The following is a 25,301-nucleotide window of genomic DNA, read 5'->3' on the forward strand; positions in this document are numbered from 1 at the left end:
CGCTGTGCGTTGCTTTATAAAATTCCATCCCCCTGCACACTCGAGTCGCAGGCTGCCCACACATGCAGATTTTAAAATCCACGTGCGCAAGTGCGCTCAGTCATCAGATTTTATAACTTGCACGCGCCAGCGCACACAAAGTGAGCACGCGGCCACGTGCTCACTTTGGGAACCGCACGCACATGGTCGTGCACGTGCCCCTTTTAAAATCGACCCCTGACTGGCGGATTTTAAAAGCACTATCCGCATCAAAACCGAGAGATATGTGCTTGACCCTTGGCCTGGCACACGTCATGCGGATTTTAAAAAATGCATGAGTACGTGTGTATCTCCAGTGAAGCACACAAAATAAAAAGTTCAAAAAAGGGGTGAGCAATGGGCAGGCTCTGGGTGGGGCATGGCAGGCTGAGTCTGTACCATGAAGCCTGCATTTACGTATTTATGTGCACAAGCATTCTCTGTGGTCCCCTTCCACATCACTTAACTTCTGCTATGGACAGTGTGTAAGTAATAGAATAACAAAATCTTGGCTAGTCAGCAGGGTTTTAAGGGTCGGGGCTAACAGGGTAAAACAAAGGCAAGACAGGTAGGGGGCTTAGGAAGTCTTCTCCTTTACTGGGATGAACTTGGAACTAACTGGGGAAACAGGTAACTGCATCTGTGCACATATCTACTAAAAGTGCCCCCATTTACATGTTCGAGTCAGCATTTGCGTGCACATATATGCATCAATATAAAGTCGTGCACACATGTGAATGCATATAGCCGATTTTATAACATGTGCACGTATACACGCATATACGTGCATAGTGGTTATAAATCACCGCGTCCATGTGCATGAGCCAGCAAATGTCCGCATATGTGCGCCTGCGTGCGGGCCTTAAAATTTACCTGTAAATGAAAAAAAAAATTAAAATTTATATTTTGTGAATTTTTTTTTTTATCATTTCAGTATACAAATGTTATGAAATGGAATAGGCAATGCCCCTGATATTTCCTATGTTGTTAAAAACGAAAGCACATCCCTAGTGCATACTATTTAAAATCACAAAGCATCCATGTAAGCGCTTACTCCTCCCTAATTCCACCTCTGGAAGGCCTCGACTCGAATCAAGTAAAATTATGCATGAATAAGACATATGTATAATTGTACCTGCACATAAGGAGGGCATTCTTGAAAAAGCCCAGTTTTGTCTGTAAAACACTCTTTTACCTTCAATAAAAAAAAACACTTTTACCTGCAGAAATTCTTTTGAAAATTTCCCTCCCTAACACTTCTTAAAGTGGTATGCAAACATTATTAACCACAAAGAAGAAAAGAATGGGGACTAAATGGGGACAAGTTAGCAAAATCTGATCAAACACAAATCTTTAATTAAACCAAAACTGAGGCCAGGTGTCAGCAAGCCTGACAGCGTATCATGCGATATACTAAGGCCACCCAGACCATTTGATCATCCACCTTCAAAACTGACGTATTTTTGTAGTATTATAAGCATATAAAAACAAAACTACAGTCCAAAGTATTAATACATAATAAACCCATAGTATATCGCATGACTGTATTTCCTATCCCTTTATTTCCTATCCCCAGTTTTTGCGCCCCTGTTACAATGTCACTTTTTGCTTCTTCAATCTGTGTCTCCTGTTATTTGGTTACGGTTAACCGCTTTGTTCGATGTAAACCGCGTTGATTTGATTTGTATCAAGAAAGTCGGTATATAAAAGCCTTAAATAAATAAATAAATAAATAAATAAATATAAAATGACACTCTGCCAGGCTTCCTGACACCTTTCCTTAGTTTTGGTTTAATTAAAGATTTGTGTTTGATCAGATTTTCCTCAACTTGCACTATTTAGTCCCCATTCTTTTCTTGTTGTTGGTTATATTATTTTGGGGTCTATGGACTCCTACTGTTTTCATGCAAACATTTTTGCCATGTATATAATACATTGTTGCAAAATGTTCATATATTACATTGTTGCTACACTAGCATGCCCTTGGTAGTAGCCTTTCTAGAAACCAGAACATCTCTGAGGGGTAGGCCAGCTTTGATTAGAAACCCATATGCTAACACACCATTTCACTTTCAGTGATTAGCATGGGGGGATTTTCTGTTCTCCAAACCCAGATGTAAAGAACGCAGTTGCTTTCTGACCCTCCGGTAGCATCTGTCCTCACCCAGCATCACAGCGTAAAAAAGAAAATAAATTCAATACAGCATCACCAGCCTTTCCCAACTGGAACCTCAATGTCCCGAGACATGCGTAGCACATCAGAAACAATCTTCTGAATCTACATAGAAGGCCTCACCTCTCTGGACCCAGTCTGGATGGGTAGAATGTTCCTTGGCAGAAGGGATGTTGGGGCACTCCTGCCCATATTGAAGCTAATGCAGAATGATGGCAGTAGAGTGTGCTCACCATCTGCTGTCCTTGCGCTGCATCATCTATGTCTTTATGAGGTATCTGCTGATTACTGTTCTGTCATCTTTGTTCCAGGCAAAAATCTGAGATGTCCGTATTACCTGCCACAGTGCAAGCTTCTCCCCCCTCCAGCACAGATTGCTCCAACCACGTTGACAACATCATTCTGATGCCATCTTTAAATGCCCAGAGCCAATGCCAGAGGCGCCATGTGCTGGAGTATCACATGCATGTTTCACTCTCATAAATGAGTGTGACAAAGTAGCTGCTCATTTCTGCACTTCTTCATGCATGCCTTTGTGGCCTTTGCAGATCTGATGCCTCTTTTGTGACATTTGACTGATGAGGATTTGGCTGCAGGTGTTTCAGTTCTGCAGCGAGGCACAGGTGAGGCAATTATTGTGCTTAGTGGCTGGAACTGCTCTGCCAGTATTTTCTGTAGGAAATGTAGTAAATCAAAGTTTGCTTCAAAAATGTTAGTTAATTTGAAGAGAAGTGACACTTATAGTTGGTGCCATTTGACCCCATTGAATCTCTATTTAGTTAACATGCAGGCTATTTGGAAGAAAATTCCAGTCTTTGTAGATATTTTGAGAGAAAAAAAAAAAGATTTATATTGTATTACTGAATCTTTGTTATGCAAAACTGATATCATCCTATTAAACCAATTAAGTGTTTCAGGGTATCATGTTTTTTTTCTCAAGCTAGACCGGTAAAAAGAGGAGGTAATCTCTTAATTTTATTGAAAACTTTTCTAAATTTGTATACTACTGAGACAGAACCTACTGGAAGACGTTTTTGCAATTTCCAGCTCTGATTTGGGTGGGTTTGTTTATTTTAAACCCTCTTACATTTTTGAATATGTAACCTTGATTGATGTTATATTATCTTTTAATACAGATATGAAGAATATCATAGCTTTAGGTGATTTTAATTTACATGTTGTGTGTCAGTCGGATAGTTATGAAATTATCTTTAACTTTGTCTGCTTTAGGTGGATCTCAAATTATTCAGCAAGCTATTCATAAGCATGCTCATACTCTTGATCTTTTGTTTTGAAAATTGAGTCTCCTTGCTTCACTAGCTATAGTTTTACCTGTCTGAGATTCCTTGATCAGACCATTATTTGATTAAAGTGAAGACTGTTGTCCTGACCACTTTTAGTCCTTTAAATCTCCCACCAGTTAAGGTTGAACGGAGACATTGTTTTGAAGTTGAGAAATCGCATGAGATGTGGATTCCTAGGTTAACTGATAATGTGAATGATTTTGGTAATGCCGTTACAATATGGTACCAATCACTACAAACTGCACTTAATTTTCTTGCTCTGATCAAGGAGATGATTAGTAAATGGCAGTATAAAGCGCCTTGGTTCAACAACGATCTTTAGGTTATGAACAGGCAGCTTTGTCATGCTGAAGGTCAACGGTGGAAGTCAAAATCATTTAGCAACTCCCAGTTGTATTTAGATTTGTTGGAAAAAATTAGATTATTGGCTGCTGATTTAAACAAATACCATTTTTCATCTTGTATAAAAGCTGCTCCAAATCATCCGTGGGAATTGTTTTACATTGTTAGGTCTCTTATAGATCATCTTTAGAAGACAATACTAAGGTAAAGTTGACCTTAATAAGCTCTTTGACAAAATCCAACAACTTACAGCTCCAAGTACTTTAAATTCAGTGCCTGTCCCTGATTTAGGCTGAGATCGTTTTAGGAACCGGGATTGATTTGATGTGAAATCCTTGCTAAAATTGTTCATAATATTGAGAAAAAGGATGCTATCCACTGTTTTTTGACTTATTGCTTCAATACATCTCTGAAGATTTTACGGAAGGATTTGGTTGGGTTTATTACTTCATTTGTGAATTGCTCTTTAACTGAAGGCCGTGTACCTGAAAAAAAGATATTGACATCCCTCCTCCCAAAGCTGAAGAAAACAACCTTGATCTATCTGATTTGGTGACTTACCAACCAATTTCTAACTTCCCATTTTTGGATTAATTGTTGGAAAATGTGATTTCAAAACAGTTTTTATCATTTATTGAACAGCAGATGTTACTGGATGTTCATTTCTTTGGCTAAAGGACAGTCTACAATACAGAAACTCTATTTCTTTGAATTTTCAATGTATATCATCAAATTTCAATAATGGTAGCTGTTTATTTCTAGTAATGTTAGATTTATCTTCTGCATTTGATATTATTGATCATGTTATGGCACAGCTCGTGAAACAGATTGACTTATCTTCAACTGTTTTAACTTAGTTTTAATCCTTTTTAATAGCACATTTTCAAAAGATTGCTGTCAAGCTCAAAATCTTCTTTATTCCCCTTGATTATGAGCATTGCCCAGGGCTCTGCTATGTCATCATCATTATCTATTTATATTTTAACAATTTGGAAAGTGCTTGCAAACTTGGATTTATGTGGGATATTGACTTTAGAATGACAGCATACATTTTTTTGTACCCATCCTGTTGCAGTTCTGGCCGCGAGGGCCGCAACCAGACCCTTATCTTCGTGCTCCTGGACCTACTCCCACTTCTGGAGGCCTGGTTTGCGCCCTGTTCGACGGCTCCCTGCAAGGGCCGCACCGCCGGAAAGCTCCCCATGGACGCTCTGCTTCTAGGCGTGCACGCTCACCACTTGGACGCTTTTCTAGGCCGTTTCTCGCCATCAGTGACTCCGCCCAGTTCCTGATGTCAGACACCGCAGCCTTGATAAGCCGGCCGCGGACACTCAGTCTTTGCCTTGCAAAGGGTTTACCTCTTGGTTCCCTTTTGCGTTGTGCCCCAGAGTGAGCTGCCTGGCTACTCGCTCCGTTCCTGCTTGCCTGCTACAATACCTGCTTGGTTCCTGCTTGCCTGCTACAGTTCCTGCCTGGTTCCAGTACCCGAGTCCTGCTACAGTTCCTGCCTGGTTCCAGAACCCAAGCCCTGTTACAGTACTGACCGACTGCCTAGTCTGGTTCCAGTTCCCAGTCCTGATCTACTACCTGCCTAAGTCCCAGCGGCCGGGCCCCTACGGGCTCCTCCCGGGGGGGGGGGGGGGGGGGGGGGCTTCGACTACCAAGGGTGAAGCCATCAAGTCTTGTACTGCACTGCAACTATAAATCTTCAGCTTTCCCGGCAAGCGGCTCTCAATTGATCCGCATTTTAGAAGGCCATAGCAGAGAGCCACTTGCCGGGAAAGCTGAAGATTTATAGTTGCAGTGCAGTACAAGACTTGATGGTCTGTTTGAAAGGCAATTTACAATAACTCTGCGGAGTATACAGATTCCACTTTGACAAACATCGTTGACTATCCAGTGTGGCACAGAACTAAATGATTTCATTTCAGTAAACATACCTAATCATTGACAACCAACAAACATCCCTTGAGAAAAAATCCTTCTTGGATTTGAAACGGGGCCTCGTCGGGCTATTTGACATCGGACAGATAAGTTGAGATATTGTTTACTATGTATTCAGTGAATCAGGACGCATTAACATCATTTAGAAAAATTTATTGATTTTACAACGAATGATAAGTTTGTTTAATCATTTTGCACAATTGTTTGTGCTTTTCACGCTAAAAAATATTGTGGATGGAACGGGGGACGTTAATGATTAAATACATTGAATAAAACCTGGATGGTGTTGTATAATACAATATATGAAATATTCCTACCATCCTTAAAAAAATGTTTCTTTTGTTAATTTTTTTTGGGAAAATCACTTGTTAAAAACATACAAACATTTAAGGTATACCTGGTGGGACTTGAATTTTTGGTGAAATTCATTTAATATAAACAAAAAAATTATTTTATTAAGAGGAGATATGTTTTTTTGTTTTGATATGACATTGAAGTAAAATCCCGCAAAGCATCATACAGTGCTATTTGTTTTTGATTGAATTGTCCATAGCATTTACCCATGTAAGTGCACTTTACATGGGTAAATTGTTTTTCAAAATTGCTATGATAGTAGTTACATTTATACATATAAATTATTTTGAAATTTTGCCTGACAGTATACACAATAAAAATATCAAGTCACAAAACAGCTTCTCTGTCATAAACCTTTCTTAATTTCTCAAAAGCACTTGTGTCTTTTAAGTTGATGCTGACCTCTCAATCAGGGAAAAAAATGACCATCATACAATCTATATGAGCATTCATATAGCAACACTTTGCACTATACACCTTATCAACCACCACTTATTTTAATCATAGGTCCTTATATCACTTTGATTTTTCTTATAATTTTTATGTATTATCAATTATTGCACATACATTATTTTTTATTTCACATTGACCCCACTTCTAGTTAATTTTCAATATTTTTTTTGAAAAAGAAAGTCCCAAGTTCCTTTCAAAACTGAAAATGAAACAATCTCTTAGCACTGAAATATTGCCAAAGTTGAAAAAGTTTAATAAAACATCTCCAAACATTGCCCATGTTGCAAAAATCTGAAATCCTGAATCAGAGGAGACTTGCTCCAAATGGTATTGTAATCACTTTTGCCTCCTGTTTCAAAATATTTTTGTTGTCAGAACATTAGGTTATCCCTCCATGTCTGTGTACAGCATCACTGCGAAGGAGCAAAACAGCTGCCATTACTTAAATGTGAACTTCTCCAATCAAGTGATTGCGCATGGCTTATTTCTAATGGTTGGTGAACAAAAAAAGACTTTTCAAATGTATATTATGAAGCAGATCACAGAGATGAATACCATTCTATTTCAATATTCAAGCCCTTAGGTTAAAACATGTTCAAAATAATATATTTAATGTTGTTCCCTTTCATTTAAATTTTGTGTCCTTATTACCACTGTGCCATGAAGCATATATTGATCAATTATTCACCATCTCAAAACCTGAAAAAAAAGTCCCTTTTTAACACAATGTTGAACTATTGGTGCATTTAACATGCTTTTAGACATGCAGCTCCTACATTTATTGAGACCAATTGTTAATGCTCATTTTGTTCTCCACACGTAGAATAAATCAAATGAACAAACTATTATATATATAACCCATGTGGTGATACGATCATATCGATTATTTATGTAATAGTTTCAAGAGGCTATTCTCGGCCAGTAAAGGAAACACAGGAACTGTAGTCCAAGGCAGTTCCTGGTTCATTCTGAGGCTTCGAGACCTCAGCCGGACCCTGCTTGGGACTGAGGGGATCCCTGCCCCTTCTTTACACTGTTTTAATATACACATTAATCCCTTACATACTGCATAGCTCACTATTTTTAATATGCACTCTTACACCCTTAGCATGCTTATTCAACTTTATAGGATGGGCTTCTTTTTTTTAAATCTTTATTTATCATCTTTTCAAAACAAAATACAAAGTAATTTGCATAGAATCACAAGAGATTGAGAAATTGTTCTTTACATGAAATTCTTATTTGAAATTTAAAAATTAAATATTGAAACATGACAAAATTTCACAATCTCTACCTTTCGTAGGTAACTGAGGAGGAAAAGAATAAAAGGAGAACATAAGAAACAATTTAGAAGTAAGGCTGGGTTTAAACATCAGATTCATTTACTGGATCCAGCTCTATAGGCTGCGGGGTCTGCTCTCGTGCCTCTAGAAAGGCTTGAAGTTGTTCCGGACTAAAGAACACATAAGTATTCCCCAAAAGTTTAACTATGCACCTACAGGGGTACCTTAAAATATAGGTACCTCCTAGTGCAAGCACTTTTGGGCGCAATGAAATAAACTTTTTCCTTCGCATTTGCGTTGGTTTTGCCAAGTCTGGAAAGATACGAACTTGACCACCCATAAAAGAAACATTTAAATTTTTGAAATAATTCTTCATAATTATTCCAACATCAATTTCTGAATAAAATTGGTTAGATTTTCCATATCTATCCCCATACCAGGCGATATTAAGGCTCCTCTCTGTCTTAAAAAGAATATTTTTTTAACAGGCGGAACATTCTCTGGTGGTATCTTTAGAATTTCAATAGCAAATTTCTTGAAAGTCTGCAAAGGCAACTCACCCATAACTTTGGGGAAATTCAAGAGTCTTATATTTAAGTGCCTTAAGTAATTCTCTACTGACTCCAATCTTCTCAAAGAGGATAGTCTTTCATTAACAGAAACTGCACTTAAATCTTGCAATTTTTTTACATCCACAGTTACCTTTGTCAGAGCCTTTTCCAGATTCGTGTGGTCAGTTTCGATCTTAGTCATTCTCTTGGAAACTTCCTCTAGTTTACAAGCCTGTCTGTCGAGCTTCGCAGCGTTCCCTGCTACCAGATCCCAAAGGGCGTCGAGCGTTACAATCGCTGGTTTTGTTAATCTCTGTGGGATAAGTGGAGAAACCGGCTCTGCTGTTCCTTCTCCGCTGGCTTCATACTCCTCCCCTCCTGTAGCCTCAGCGGAGACACGAGCACTGGCTGCACCCCCCACGTCTGCTTCGTCCCTGGGCTTGCCTCCCAACTGAGCATGCTCGAAGGAAGTTCCTACCGGCGTCTCAGCAGGCACAGAGTCGAGCAGTAGAGCTGCTTGAATCAGCGTTTTAGGATCCGGAGGCGTCAGCGATAGTTCCCCGGGTGAGTACTGGGCTCCTTCCCCTGACTCACCAATGGGGGTAGACGTCCTCGTTACTGATGTCGGGGTTGCATACTGATAAATCAGCCGCTGCCCTTCCAAATTATCCGGTAAGGGAGGATATATCCGGATTTTCCCTTTTCTCTTATGTGGCATTGTAGAAAATCGAAGAAAAAAGACTTAGAGGAAATTTTTAGGGAACGAGGGCACGGAGCTGCTCAATATGCGACCACACCCGCGGCCATCTTAGTTCCTCCCCCTGATTCAGTGAGGATGGGCTTCTTAACCTTAATAGCTACCTCTCAGGCCAAAGAAGAGCATGTTACTATATCATATGTTGCACACAACAAGCATCTTGCTGACTTTCCTTGGTGCAAGGGAGAAGTCACTTCAAGTATGGTCTACTGAACAAAATCAACTTTTCAGTATCCCAAAAGATGTGCTCAGTCAGAGACTTGGTGAAGCATAAGGTACAACTGTACAGTTTCCAAGAGGCAGAGAAAAGCTAGGGGGAAAGTTTTTTTTCTAGGAGAATAGGGGTTGGCCAGTTTCAGAAACAGGGACTGAAAGAAACCGTACCTTGAGTGTTGTGTACAATTCTGGTCGTCGCATCTCAAAAAAGAAATAGTTGCGATGGAGAAGGTACAGAGAAGTGCGACCAAAATGATAAAGGGGATGGAACAGCTCTCTTATGAAGAAAGGCTAAGGAGGTTAGGGCTGTTCAACTGGGAGAAGAGACGGCTGAGGGGGATATGATAGAGGTCTTTAAGATCATGAGAGGTCTTGAACGAGTAGATGTGAATCAGTTATTTACACTTTTGAATAATAGAAGGACTAGGGGGTACTCCATTAAATTAGCAAGTAGCACATTTAAGACTAATCAGAGAAAATTCTTTTTTATTCAATGCATAATTAAGCTTTGGAATTTGTTGTCAGAGGATGTGGTTAGTGCAGTTAGTGTAGCTGGGTTTAAAAAAGTTTGGACAAGTTCTTGGAGGAGAAGTCCATTAACTGCTATTAATCAAGTTGACTAAGGAAATAGCCACTTCTATTACTAGCACCAGTAGCATGGGATCTTCTTAGTGTTTGGGTACTTGCCAGGTACTTGTAGCCTGGATTGGCCACTGTTGGAAACAGGTTGATGAGTTTGATGGACCCTTGGTCTGACCCAGTATGCAATTTTTTATGTTCTTAAACTGTCATACTATGAAATGCTTAAATCTTAACTAGATTGTGTGAGAGCAATTTTGAGACAGCCAATTAAATGGGGTGAATGGCTTTGAAAATTGCAATCCACTAGTACTACAAGGGCAGACTTTGATATAGATATGCAATCTCAGTATCCTTTATCTTCATAGAATATAGTATTGTATTTTTTTTAATAGAGAATAAGAGGCCAATATTTTAAAAAAGCCTCAAACAGTTAACTTATCTGGCTAAAATTATCCTGGATTTTCAGCAGGATAAATTTCCAGCTGAATATCCCCAAAAAGAGTTAGTTATTTAGCTAATTTTAGTCATTTAACTGTAAATTTAACCAGACATCTTTTGAATAACCCTGATTATGTTAATTCATTTATTTAGTCTATTTATATTTCGCTTTTCAAAGCAGATTATAGTCAGGAACTATCAGTATTTTCCTGTCCACAGAGAGCTCACAATCTAAATTTTTATCTGAGGCAATGGAGGGTGAAGTTATTTGCCCCAGATCATAAGGAGTGACGTGGGATGTTATCTGGCTAAAGGTAGCCAGATAACTTTACAGTTAACTGGCTATATTCAAAAGAATATATAAGTGGCATAATGTTTAAACAAGATTTGAAGTGTGGGCCTGCAGTCCAATTCCCATACCCCCACCCAATATTTAAAAGCATGGGCTCTGCTGGGCTGAACACCCCCCACCCTCCTAAAGCCTTGCAAAAGCACTTAAAGAAATATGTTGGGGGTCTGTTGGGAGGCATCCCCCTCCCCCTGCCCCTTCCCCAGGTCAACAACTATTGGTAATAGGGACTCCTCCTCTCCTTCCCTCCCCATGCATGCAGTACCTTCTGATACCTCATCTCTGTGCCGGAGATTGTGATGCACATATTACATTCCCAACAGCTTTCAACGTTTACTCACTTTCTGGCAAAATAGCTAAGACTTGGCTGTTGAACCAGGCCTGTGCATGGATTGCTGATCAGTAGAGAAGAGAAAAAAAAAAGCCTGTAATGCTACCATGCCTGCACACTTGAGTCAAGCAGGATTGCAAATGACCCTGCAATTAATGTTATTTTTATAGTACCTGTAAGTTTACATTTGATTCTAATCCACCTTAAAACCATTCTTGGGGAAAGGCAGAATATAAAACATGTGTAAAGAAATAAAAAGGTAAATAAATAAAGTGCTTTTGGAAGGGCCCATTTTGAAAGCATTGGGATTGGAATCAGGTTGAGGGCCGACACTCAGTACTTGTACTTCACTAGTCACAGCAACGTTGAAAAATGCCAGGGACATGCCACTAGCAGCATGATCCTGACGCAAGGATGGGATATCTGAAGATAACAGGTGGGTGGAAAGGTTTGGATATGAGTTGAAGAGGAGGAGGGAGGGAAAGGAAGGGAGTCTCACTGCCATGATCTGCTGAACTGGAAAGGGAGCAGTGGGGGAGGAGAGATGCAAGGCTGTACAGCAGACACTTTGGTGGGAGTTTAGCAGGGGTGGGGGGAGGTGCTCTGCTGGTAGGACCCATTCTTTTAAATATTGGATGGGGTATGGGAATTATTTAAGGCTGTGCCATTTAACCTGCATATTCTTTTGAATATAGCTGGTTAAGTCTAAAGTTATTCAGCTACACTTCACCAGATACCTTTAGAATTGTTCTGAGGCAGACCTTTTTCAGCTTAATTAGACAGAAAAACTGGGAGTAAGTCAGATGAATTAGCTCCATCCCAGGATGCTCCCAGAGCATCTTCTTTTAAATCTGGCTAAAATTATTCAGTGGTCAGCTAAATATCTTGGAATATCGACCCTTTAATATTTTTGTCACCTGCTTTTTCTGCATAGAAGTCTAAAATGGAAACTATAAATACTTCAAAATTATACTGCATGCTTGAATCAGTTTTAAGACTTTAAACCTGTTCAAGTGAAAGAATGTTCTAGAGCAAGCTCTGAAGAAATAAACAGGAAATATTTTTTCACAGAAAGGGTGGTGGACATGTGGAATGTTTCTGCAGGCTGGGTGGTGGCTGCTGAATCAATAGTGGAGTTTATGGGGGTATGGGATAAGCAGAGAGGAACCTTCGTTGCTAAAAGTGGATAGAAACCCATATTTCATCATTAATAGCACCACCATACTCACCAGATTCAACAAAGATTGTTCAGACTTCCAGAATGCATAGCAAAGAGGTTAACATGAAATGCTAAAAGCCCTAGCACTAACACAGGTATCCAAGCTGCAATGGTAGAATTTAGTAGCAGCTGTGTCTATCTGGAAGGTTGCAAATTTTAAACTAACTAGAAGTTCTTGTAGAAAGGCAGGCACTCATGAAATGGGTCTGTCTGACAAATTATACAAGAGACCTGGGATACTAATGGTAGTTAATTAGGTCATACTGTGATGTTAGTTTGATTCTAGCAGCTGGGTCAGTCTGACAGGCTGCAAGTTCTGCAATTAACTAGAAATCTTAGCAAAATTGTAGGAACTAATGTAATTTGGCCTGTTTGGCAATCTATACAGAGGGTGTGTGCAGGGATGGTAATGCTTGTAAATGCGCAGATGCACATTTACGAGCATACATCCACCCACACCCAGGGTAGTGGCCACTTTCTAACACACGCATGCAAGCTATAAAATAGTCTTTTTGTGCACGCATGCACATTGAATTTTACATGGGCATGCACAAGTGCGTGCAAATACTACTCCTACCATGTAAATCAGGGGATTTTAAAAGGAGCGCATGCCAATGCCATTCCCAGTTTTACCAGTTCATTCCCAGTTCACTCAGTTAACAGATATGTCCTCCAAACTCCTCTAGTTTAATAGCCTTCACGTCATCCATAGAGGAGTAAAGTTACACAGCAGGGGACCATGGCATGCGCCGGGGAGCCTAAGTATTTACACACACATCTCTGGTTCATGCCCCCAAATGTCCATGCCCCACCCAGACCATGACCACATCCCTCTCTTTTTTGAAATCTTTGGAGATGTGTGTGGTGTGCAAAACATGCGTGTATCCCAGTGTCTTTTAAAATCTGCTCGGCGTGCGCAAGCTTGAGTTATTCATGTATCCCCTAATTATTGCGCGCACCAGACTTAAAATTCACCTCTTAGGAAATTGCCATGCTGGAATTGCTGGCTATTTATATTTATTACAGAGACTTGTCATAGGTATGGGGAAAGGTGAGTGCTTGTGTGAAATTTAGTGAGAAGTTTGTACATTTTTCTTGATGATGATGGAGTACACAGGAGGAAGAAAGTAAAGTCTGTCCTGGAAATGGAGAAATCTTGTAGGTGGTGACATTTTGTGCCTGGCAGCATAAATTTATTCTTAGCAGTGAAGACAGAATAACTGGGCAAACAAGATGGGTCAGATTCTGATGTCTTTTTTTTCTGTTATTATGTTAGACAGGAAATCAAGTGTCAGGGCTATAAATTTATTTTTAATATTTCTTAAAGTCAAGAAAAAGATTATCCGGAAATACGATTTCAAATTTTAACGGCAAATAAAAAAGAATAAATTCTTAAAGTTGCTTTTTGAGTTATTGAATCTTTCACTTCTCTAGCATCTTTAAATTGTGGCATTTGAATTATTGAAAGTGACTGCCTTTATTTATTATTGATCATAATTCACACATAAATGGCATAAAAATGAATATCTTGTCATGTCCGATTTATTATAAGCAGTGAGCATGAATGCATCCAACAAGAAGAAATTTTAGAATTAAAAATTGCTTGTCTTTTTCTTCTTTTGATATTCAAGAGATAGAAAAAGAGTGTTACAGACTAAAGTAGCATGTAGCTTCTCCAGAACTTATGCTGCCTGTCATTTTGTTACTTACTGCACTATACAAGTAGCTTTAAATGGTACTATAGTGAGCAATTTTTTTAGAAATCCCCAACATTGCTTGCAGATCTGGGTAACAAACACCTTCCAATCACATTTTCAAAGGGAAAATTCCTGCGTAGTTTCCATTGGACTATTTAAGGGCTGCGTATGTTCAGGTACAAAAATGGCACCATAAACATGGATATTAATCACAAAATCTGCCCAAATACAAATCAATGTATTCCAGAGACAATATAGTCACACAAACACAATTCAATTAGTCTACTGGTATATACTTAAACAAAGTCCAAATAGCCACATTTAATATATAGATATGTGTGGTATATTGTTTATGTAGGACCCGCACTTCCCGAGTTTGTATGTCAATCAAACTCAAATTGGTAAGAGGTCCCTTTACTTTATTTTTATCTTTTTTTTTATCTTTAAAACATTTTTTAATTTTTTCTAAAAATCATTTCGATAGTATCTCTCACTTATGCTGACAAACTCCAATGTAAATGCTCATTTCAAATAGGTAAATACTTATCTTTATATAGCTAGCAATAGTCCAATCCCGACATTTTCATGTTTCGAACCACAAAGTTCTGCCTCAGGGGGAATCTTTTCTTTAATCTTCACAAAATGACAAATGTTCCATCAGCTCAATGTCAAACCGGCTATCTTCTCATTTTTCTTCCGCGACCTGACTTCAGAATCGCAATTCAAAAAACAAAGAAACAGAAATGACGGCAGAAATAACCAAATGGTTCATCCAGTCTGCCCAGCGAGTTTATGGTAGTATATGCTGCGTAGTATAGGTTACAGCTGTGATTATCAGTTTTCCAGAGTGTAAAAGCCAGGGCCCTCATTGGTTGCTGTTTGAATCCAATTCTACGTTATGCCTTGCCATTGAAGCAGAGAGCACTGATGAAGTTGCATTAAAGTTTCAGGCTTATTGATTAAGGGTAGTAACCACCGCATCAGCAAATTACCCCCATACTTATTTGTTTCCCTAGACCATAAATGTCGGGACCCTCGTTAGTTGCTGTTCGAATCTAATTCCCCTTTCCCCCCTGCCGATGAGGCAGAGAACCATGATGAAGTTGCATCAAGCATATGAAGGCTTATTTGTTAAGGGTAATAACTGCTGCACCAGCAAGTTAACCCCATGCACTTTTCTTTATTTCCATTCTCTAGCCTTTAGGGATCTACAGTGCTTATTCCATACCCCTTTGAATTCTTTAACAATTTTCATTTTCACCACCTCCTCTGGAAAGGCATTCCAGCACCCTCTCCATGAAGAAATATTTCCTGGCATTGGTTCTGAGTCGTCCTCCTTGGTGTTTCATTTTGTGCAAAATGGCGCAAAATGGCGCCAGCTGTACGGCAACACGATTCGACTGCAGGAGGTCGTTCCGGACCCCCGCTGGACTTTTGGCAAGTCTTGTGGGGGTCAGGAGGCCCCCCGAAGCTGGCCAAAAGTCCCTGGGGGTCCAGCGGGGGTCCGGAACAACCTCCTGAAGTCGAATCGTTTTTCCGTACGGAAAAATGATTCGCGGTAGGAGATCGCTCCGGACCCCCGCTGGACTTTTGGCAAGTCTTGTGGGGGTCAGGAGGCCCCCCCAAGCTGGCCAAAAGTCCCTGGGGGTCCAGCGTGGGTCCGGGAGCGATCTCCTACGCTCCTGACGTCGGGGGACAAAAAAACAAAATGGCGCCAGCACTACCTTTGACCTGTCATATGACAGGTCAAAGGTAGCGCAGGCGCCATTTCTACAATGCACGGAGGACCGAGAGTAAAGGATCACACCGGGACCCTTCCTCTGGACCCCAGGTAATTTAAGGCATTTTGGGGGGTTTGGGAGGGTGGGGGATTTATTTTAAAGGGTCGGGGTGGGTTTTAGGGTTGTTTTAGTGTGCCGGTTTTCCCGCCCTCCCCCTTCCCCTCCCCCTTCCCCCGATTTACGATTTTTTGACGATAAATCGGGGGAATTGTTATTGTATCGCGGCTCTAACGATTTTTGACGATTTAAAATATATCGGATGATATTTTAAATCGTCAAAAAACGATTCATATCCCTACTGCCGGATGATCACTGGTGCTCAGGTAAGCCCCTACCCGAACATTAGAGACATTACAATTATTGAGCACCAGATCAAGTATTACACCCTATCTCATGGGTTCTATTACCATTTGTTTGAGTAGAGTCCCTTGATGGGCATCCACTATCTCTTTCCTTCTTATAGATTCTGCAGAAGGGATACTCCAATCCACATCCAGCAGATTAAAGTTTCCAACGAGCAACACTTCACCTTTCTTTCCCACCTTTTGGAAGTCTTCAATGAGTTTTCTGTCAAGTTCTTTTGTTTCAATTCATGGCCTGTAGATCACACCAGTAAAAATGGAAGCACCATCTTTTTTTTTTAGGATGGTTCACAATGCTTCTTCTTGCTTGTATATTGTTTTTGACATAAATAGCTATTCTTCCCTCTTTTTTATTCTCTCTGTCCTTTCTTAGCAAGTTATAGCCTGGAAAGGCCATATCCCATTCATGAGAATCAGTGAACCAGATCTCCTTAACAGAAACAATGTCCAAGTCCACCTCCACCATTATGACCTACAAGTCTGGGATTTTGTTGCCCAGACTATGAGCATTTGTAGTCATAGCTTTCCATCTGTTCTTCATATTCACCTTTTCTGATTTTTTCAACTGATTGATTTTGTTACTTACTCTTCCCTCTTCCTGTTTTGCTTGGGGATGACATGACAAATTCTCTGGCCACCTCCTGCCACCCCCGCTGCCTAGTTTAAATGCCTGACAATGTATGAAATTAATTTTTCACTTCGCATCCTCTTTCTTGCCATTGACAAACGTAGGCTATCTTTACCATATAATCTTTTATTGCTCCATACACAGCCCCAGCCTCTAATTTATCCAAATGCATATTCTTTACACCAGGTTTTGAGCCAGGCATTACAATTATATGGCATTAACTTTCCTTTTCCTTTCCATAAACAGGTAATTCTTCTGAAAAGGCAATAGTCCTATATTTTGGAAATCTTTCTGTACTTTATATATACAGTATCTAGCAATGTCATTGGTCCCCAGATGGTTGATAACATTGATATCAGAGTTCTTAATTTCTTCTATAATTTTGTTCACCACCTGGCTTGCATTTCTGTTAGCTGAGGATCCTGGAAGGCATTTAACCACTGTGTCCCCATAAAAATGAGTTCTCAAATTGGTACGGCTGATGATTGAATCTCCCAGCAGAAGCAGCTTTCTTTTATGACATTTGATCATATTGAAGGGTATCTGGGTGCACTGGGTGATTACTTTCCTTTCAGTATATTATTTTACTTAGACATCTTAATTTTCCAATATAGAAAATGCATTATGTAAGGGTAACAGCAAGGAGAGGGGTTGTCTCTTCATTGCAAGTCTTATTCTTCCAGAACCCACCATAATCCAATTATTCCTGGGATTCTGAATGCTGGATGTCAGACTTATCTGTGGGAGGTGGAGGTGGATTTTCAGGATGCTTCAAAGTTGGGAAAACTGAGTGTCTCAGAGTCACAGGTCTTATTCTACCAAAGTCCATTGTAAACCATTTATAGCTGGTTTCTGAATCCTCTGTGACAGTTGGGCGAAACATTCTGGATGCTGCAAGGAAGGGGAGGTTATTTGATTCTTGTGTAATATCTCTTTCTGGTGCATAGGCTCATTATTCATGGCAGACACCTTTACCCACATGTTTATTTACTTCCTAAAAAAAAAAATGGAGCAGAATGGTGATGTAAGACGTCCCTTAGCTAAATTCCTGTTGGTTTATGCCTTTGTATATGTTTAGCAATTTTTTTTCTTTTTGATATTTTCTACCATTTTGTCTGGCACAAACATTAGACTCATTGTACTATAGTTTTTTGGATCACCCTTTGATCTCTTTTTAAAGATTGGCATTATATTGGCATCACTTCAATCTTCAGATATAGATGATTTTAATGATAGTTTGTAAATTACTATTAACAGGTCTGCAATTTAATTTTTCAGTTCTTTCAGCGCTCTGGGATGTATACCATATGGTCCATGTAATTTGTTACTCTTTGGTTTGTCAATTTGCCCTAGTACATCTTTCAGGTTCATTGAGATTTGTTTCAGTTCCTCTGAATCATCACCTTTGAATATCATTTCTGGTATGGGTATCTCTCTTACTGAAGCAAAGCATTTATTTAGTCACTCTGCTATGGCTTTGTCATCCTTAAGTGCCCCTTTTTACCCTTGATCTTCTAATGGTTCAACTGACTCCTTCATAGACTTCTTTCTTTGAATGTACCTATAAAAGTCTTTATTATAAAATTTTGCTTCCATAACAAGCTTCTTATCAAATTCTATCTTTGCCTTCCTTATCAATGCTTTGGTTATTAGTTTCATTGAGTCTCCCTTTGTTTTAATATTTGAAAGAGTAAATAGTCATTCTTTGTTTACCTGTTCTATCTTACTCATGATTTGATAAACTTCTATCATGCCTCCTCTCAACCAGGGGCAGGGGGAGGCATTAGGTGTACTAGGCAGTCACCTAGGACTCTGAAAGTGAGCAAGGCACAATTGCTGGACATGAGAGCAGTATTATTTTTAATGCAAAGGAGTCAGGTGGAAGGTTTGAAATTGTAGGAGTCACGCATTGTGATGCATCAGTCAGCGAGGTAAGGAAGCTCTGGTGATGCGGGCACTGTGACTTGGGGGAGAGAGAAAGAGAGAGAATATGATGGAATATACCATCATCATGTTGTCACCACCTAGTGTGGCTGGACACCTTCACACCGGCACTGTTCTCAGCCATCTCTTTTCAGAGCTGAAAAGCCCTAACCTATGCATTTTCTCATCACAGAGGAACCATTACATTACCTTTAACATTTTTTTTGCCCTTCTCAGCACTTTTTCAAGTTCTGTTATGTATTTTTGAAATGTAGCAACCATAACACACAGTCCCAAGGAGTGGTTGTACCATGGCTTAAAACAGAGGCAATATAATATTCTCTGTATTTATTTTCCAGTCTTTTAGAGATCATTTCTAGTATGGACATTTTTTAAAAATACCATTTTAGAAGACCAGATAAAATGTATTCCGTGCATTAAAAAAGGTTGAACGGAGACCAAATTACTTTGTGATTTAATGATGAGGTAAAGGAGACAGTTAAAGCAGAAATGCATCATTCATAAAATGAAAAGTAGACCCAAATGATGAAAATAGGTAAGATCATAAGTACTAGTAATTGCTCTTGAGTTATTGTTGAATCTATGGAGTTGTTACTGGAAATATGTGCTACCAAGTTTGGACTAATCTGTTCCATCTAGTATTATTGCTAGCCTTTTCTTGTGAGCTTTGGGTAAGTAAGAGAGTGGCAGCTGTGAAGAATGATATGTGTCACAGCAGCATTCTTATGTGAAATGTAACATGCTCCAGCTCTACAATCCACATAAAATTACACAGATCCAAGCCCAATGAGTCAGGCCAGGGGGGTCATGCATTCCTTGAAACAAATTGATTCCCAGGTTACTTGCCCATTGAAGAATATGGAAACTTACTTGACTGTGTGGCTTCCTGATGAGGCCCATCTGCTAATTTATGCTGATTGGATTCCACTCACCAGAAACCAGTTCTCTGCCGTTCTGCAACTGGCAGTGATGAGATTGGGCTTGGACACCATCAGGTTTACATCCCACTCCTTTAAGATTGATGTGGCAACTAGCATAGTGTAAGCAGGTCTGTGGATGGACACAATCCAGCAGGTAGGGAGGTCTTCTATGGTAAATATATATGTCAGACTGGGTCAGGCAGGTGCGCCCACTCATGACTCAACTTGTTGTTGCATTTTTGCCATAGCTTCAGCAGTGTTGGGCATTCCTTTGAACATCCTTCTGGGCCACATTTATATATGGCTCCTCATGGTGTTAGATTATTGAGGAAGAGTAAGTGTGACACATGTTGGGAGTAGGTTTTGCCCCTTATATGCCATAAGAGGGAGTCATCAGCTACCCCCAATGATTTAATATTATATCTGAGGGATAATGACATGGGGGGCCTGTCATACAAACAATTGATTAGGACAATCAAGGCCAACCCTACTGAAGTAGCTTTGTGGTTCCCGCAGACCTGCATTTTATGGTCTGACATCATCCCATGCCCAAAATGTGATGGTCTGCAGATTTGAGGTAGAGGGCATAAGAAGGTGAATTGCTAGAATTGTGTGTGGGCATAAAATTTGGGAGGATACCAGATTAAGTACAGCTGGGTGGGCATGCAATGTAATATCATGTATCGGCCTGACAAAGTATATTTGTCTGATATTTGTTATGACTTTTTCAATAATGCTCTGCAGGAGACACTGGAGGGCCTATTCTGGGTTATAGATTATGGTCACAGGTAAGTGGTTGGTTGGGGTGGGGGGGGGGGGGGGGGGGGGATGAGGAAAGGGTATTCCTACTTCATGTCTGTGGTGGGTACCCAAGCCAGTGGTGAGCTTTTGTAGGTGGCATTGGTTCACCACAGTGCCAGGTCTGCCAACAGTTTGCAAGGGAATGCCTTTACAGCAAAAGGGTGGGGCATGTTTACACCTCAGAGGTGAGGTTCTTTTGCTTGGAAACAAAGAGGGGTGTTGGGTGAGAGGATCATTTCCTTGCCTGGATTCATGGTCGGAGGCATAATCCCAGGGTCTTCATGACCATGGCTCGGGTATGGGTTAATTTTATTATGTTATGTTAATAAAAATGTGGCCTTTCATACCACTTATGTTCATCCTGCTTGTGTCTTTCTTTACTCACCTTGTGTTGGGCTTGGGAGGAGGTGTAGGACTGGGCTGACACTCTAGTCATGGCTGCCAGAATTAAAGGATGGGCCTGTACTGAAATGCCTAGAGCCTGTGGGTAACCTGATGCCATGCCTGGGTCCTACTTCCTCCCTCGTGAGGGAGGCATCCTCGGGACCATGTTTCTGACCTGCCCTATGGTCCTTACTCCTCTTTGGCACATGGATGGGCCACCACATTGGTAATGTCATTTGGGGGTGCCTGTTGCTCCATATGACATTGGCAGAGGGAGATGCCAGGCGCAGCATGATGACAACATGGACACCTTAAATAGGAGGTCCGTGGTGCATCACTTTCTTTTACCCATGCAACTGTTCCTGTCCTCTCCCCTTATAGTATCTATGCATTGTGTGGGTCCAGTCCCTATGCTTAGAGAGATGTATAAACAGTTTAATGATTGTTTATATTTATTTTTATGGTTGGTTATATTTTATATGGAGCTCGTGCATGTGACATGCCTATGCATATATACATATATGTATAGGTGTATATGGTGTATGCAAAAGATTATGAGCAAGCAGGGGTGAATCATATATCTTTGCTTAGCATTTACTTAGCCATCATCATATTTGATAGTTAATGCAAACATAGGACTTTCTGTAGGTAGTTATTTGTATGTGTAGTTTGATTTACCTTATCTACATCCAGTAACCAGTTAGCCGATGCTAGCTAGCATTGTACCTTTCCTTGTATATTTTTGTTTTCTTTTATAGATAGTGCTCAATGTTAGTTAGCTGTAATTGGTAGTTGTTGATTGTATTGCCTCAGTAAGTGTGGGTCCCCAAACTGGTGGCGAGCTATGATATGTGGCACTGGTGTTTCACCATAGTACCAGATCAGCATTCGGCTGACAAGGAAACACCTTTATGGCAACAGGGTGGAGCATGGTTACACCTTGGAGGTGAGGCCCCTTGCTTGGAAACAAGGCGGGGAGGGGGGGTGGGGTCAGGTAAGAGGAGCTTTGCCTTACTTGGTTTAACGGCGAGCGGCATATCTCGAAATCTTGATTACCATGGCTCAGGTATGGGTTAATTTTATTGTGTTATGTTAATAAAGCTGCGTCCTTTTCTTCCAATTCATATCACTTATGTCTATCCTGCTTGTGTCTCACTTCAGTCATCTTTTGTTGGCGTGGAAGGGGATTAGGTCAGGGCTGATGCTTTAGTCATGGCTGCCAGAGTTATGAGAATGTAAACAGTATGCCCACAACATTTGCAGTAGATATTCAAGGAGGGGGGGGGGGGGGGGGGGGGGGGCAAAGTTGAAGGTTGAGAGAACATTCATGTCTTATGTCACTATTCCATCCCCAAAATATGTCACATGGCCCAAAGAGCCTAATGTTCAGAGCAATCTATCATATGCCACTGCATGCTTGTTAGTAATTATTCATCTATGCTACTCTACATCTATTTTTCACTTGCTTATCTTGTACTTCAGTTTATTCAGTACATTTATTCAGTAGCACCTTAAGGAGCTTGAAACCTCTATACCCCACTTTGGGCAAAGAATAATTCAAAAAGGTCAGTAATAAAGTCCAAAAATAAATGTATTTATTTTTTATTTCATTTATTTAGATTTTTCTTTTACGCTTTTCATCACTTCAAAGTGTACATCATAAATAAATATGTGTATAAATGAACACACACAAAGTTATACTGGCTGATAAGTAAATGTAACTTTCTGCATTTCCACCCACCTATTCTGTGAAACAGAAAATTTTCAGAGTGGATTTATGCAAAGAAGTCTGCTTTGAAAATTTGAGCTAAAGATCATGGGCAAACAGTACCTGAAGATTTTTAGCCCTATGCAGGCTGTTTGAATATTACCTAGGGCGCCCTGCTTTCAAACATACCCATGGTACAGCATTTACGTGCATAAGTGGATGCGCAGAGATTAATGCTAGAAATTTATAAACTGTGCAGTGGGAGCTGCATAGTTTATAAGATAATTGCATATTTCTGCTCTGAAAGTATGCACATATGTTTCAGTATGTGTTTATATTTCCAATTCAAGAAAATGCATGCTTTACTTACCCATTTTAGAAACGTACATATATTTTACAGGTGACACTGCACAAATACCCAGAATTAATGCAGAGGCAGGTATTTTATAAACAAGTGAATTTTTAAAGCGCCACGGGCATAAATTACGGGGATTATGTGCGTGACCATGCCTTGTACATGCTGAGCGCATTTTTGAAAGGGCCCAGCCATGCGTGTAACCCCCGCTATGCACAGAAGTGCTGAGCCGAAAGAAAGGGGCAGGCTGGGTGTGTGGTCTGGGTGGGGCGGGGGTGGGCCAGGACAGCGCCATTTGACACTATCACAAGGAAGCACGTGCTGGCACCCGGCCGGCCTGCGGAAATTCCTTCTGCTCCAGAGGAGCAGTAAGTAATCAAACAAAAAGAGTAAGTATCTCATTAATTGAAGCAGACTGAGAGGGAACTGGAGAGGCCCTAGTTCCGCCGCCGAGTGTGGGCTTTTAAGATTCCCCCCCCCCCCCCGCACGGAGGTCATCTGCCCGCAATGCACATGCGGATGATAAAATCCACCACACATGTGCGCATGGATATTGTATTTTATGACGTGCACATGTTCTAATATACCTGCGTCTATGTGCGCATGCCGGGAACCGCACACACATGGACACACACACGTCGGTCTTAAAATCAACCCCAAAGTACTTATAGGAAACTAAAGCCCAAGGACAGAGCTACCTGTCCCCTTCCTTTTTCCTTTTCTCCCTACCTCCACTTACCTACAGTTTCCTGTCCCCTTCATCATCTTCCTTCCCCATATCTGGAGGTTCACTGTTCAGCAATCTGTTCTCTCCAGTGCTGCCATTTTTCTCTGGATCCTCCACCATCAGCGAGTGGAAGCTCCACTAGCACTTTTGCCTCTCCATTCTCACTGTGGTTGTCTGTCTCTCCTTTACCAACTGCTGGCATTTCTGTTTCTCTATTGTCGCTGCAGGTGTCTGTCTGTCTGTCCCTAGAGGGAGGTGGGGCCCCTGTTGGCACTCAGCATTGTTCCAGATGTCTGTCTTCTGCTGACAGAAAGTGATGACCTGCCAGCTATATGGCCTCTCCTCACCTGCAGCTCCTAAGAGTATGTTCCTCCCTCCTGCTGTCAATCACAGCAATGCATGGGTAGGCCATATTTAGAGGGCATAGAGCAGAGGAGCTCATTCGCCAATCATGGTGATGCAGGGGTGGGAAACCTTTCAGGGGGTCGGAGAGCAGAGGTACTCATTTGCGTACCAGCAATGTGGGTGCAGGACAGCTTTCTTCTTTATTATAGTTAGATGCATACATGCCATTTTGAAAATATGCGTGGATGAGACGATGGTGCAAGGAAGAGGGATTCAGTTTTGTAAGGAACTGGGGAACCTTTTGGGGAAGGGGGAGTCTCTTCCGAAGGGATGGGCTCCACCTTAACTAGGGTGGAACCAGACTGCTGGTGCTAACCTTTAAAAAGGAGATAGAGCAGCTTTTAAACTAGAACAAAGGAGAAAGCCGACAGTCGCTCAGCAGCGCATGTTTCGGAGGGAGGTATCTTCAAAGGATACTAATGATGCATTAGAATTAGGGCATCCCGACAGTGAGTTTCCAATAATAAGAAAAATAGTCCAAGTGCCTGTAATTAAAAACTCACGTGAGCTAAAAAATTCTAACTTATCCCTATCAATTAAAAATCAGAATGAAAATACAAACGAAAAACAAACTTTGAAATGTTTGTGTGCTAATGCCAGAAATTTAAGAAGTAGGATGGAAGAATTAGAATGTATAGCAGAGAATGATTACATAGACTAATTGTCATCTCAGAGACATGGTGAAAGGACGATAACCAATGGGACAGTGCTATACCGGGGTACAAATTATATCGCAATGACAGAGAGGAGCACCAGGGAGCCGGTGTGGCGCTTTATGTCTGGGATGGCATAGAGTCCAACAGTATAAACATCCTGCATGAGACTAAATGCACATTAAATCTTTATGGGTAGAAATCCCTTGTGTGTTGGGGAAGACTATAGTGATAGGAGTATACTACCATCCACCTGGTCAAGATGATGAGACAGACAGTTAAATGCTAAGAGAAATTAGGGGAGCTAACCAAATTTGTTGTGCGGTAATAATCAGAAATTTCAATTACCCCAATATTGACTGGGTAAATGAATCATCGCACATGCTAGAGAGATAAAGTTCCTGGATGGAATAAATGACAGCTTTAAGGAGCAATTGGTTCAGGAACCGACAAGAGAGGGAGCAATTTTAGATCTAATTCTCAGTGGAGCACAGGACTTGGTGAGAGAGGTAACGGTGGTGGCAATAGTGATCATAATATGATCAAATTTGAATTAATGACTGGAAGGGAGACAGTAAGCAAATCCATGGCTCTCATGCTAAACTTTCAAAAGGGAAACTTT

General features: G+C 40.6%; 1 protein-coding gene across 1 annotated transcript in view; it reads right to left on the minus strand.

Moving 5' to 3' along the window:
* The window catches only part of LOC115096190, a 59,813-nt gene extending 50,598 nt beyond the window's left edge, over window positions 1-9,215 (minus strand). The window contains exons 1-2 of the mRNA XM_029610701.1: window positions 8,432-9,215; window positions 8,260-8,330 (exon numbers count right to left, since the gene is read on the minus strand). Of these exons, the coding sequence (XP_029466561.1) occupies window positions 8,260-8,330; window positions 8,432-9,140 (780 nt within the window). The 5' untranslated portion in view covers window positions 9,141-9,215. The remainder of the gene's footprint in view (window positions 1-8,259; window positions 8,331-8,431) is intronic.
* Between the last annotated feature and the right edge of the window lie 16,086 nt (window positions 9,216-25,301).

The sequence above is a fragment of the Rhinatrema bivittatum genome, chromosome 7 (assembly GCF_901001135.1).
Source record: "Rhinatrema bivittatum chromosome 7, aRhiBiv1.1, whole genome shotgun sequence".
In the NCBI taxonomy this organism is placed as follows: domain Eukaryota; kingdom Metazoa; phylum Chordata; class Amphibia; order Gymnophiona; family Rhinatrematidae; genus Rhinatrema; species Rhinatrema bivittatum.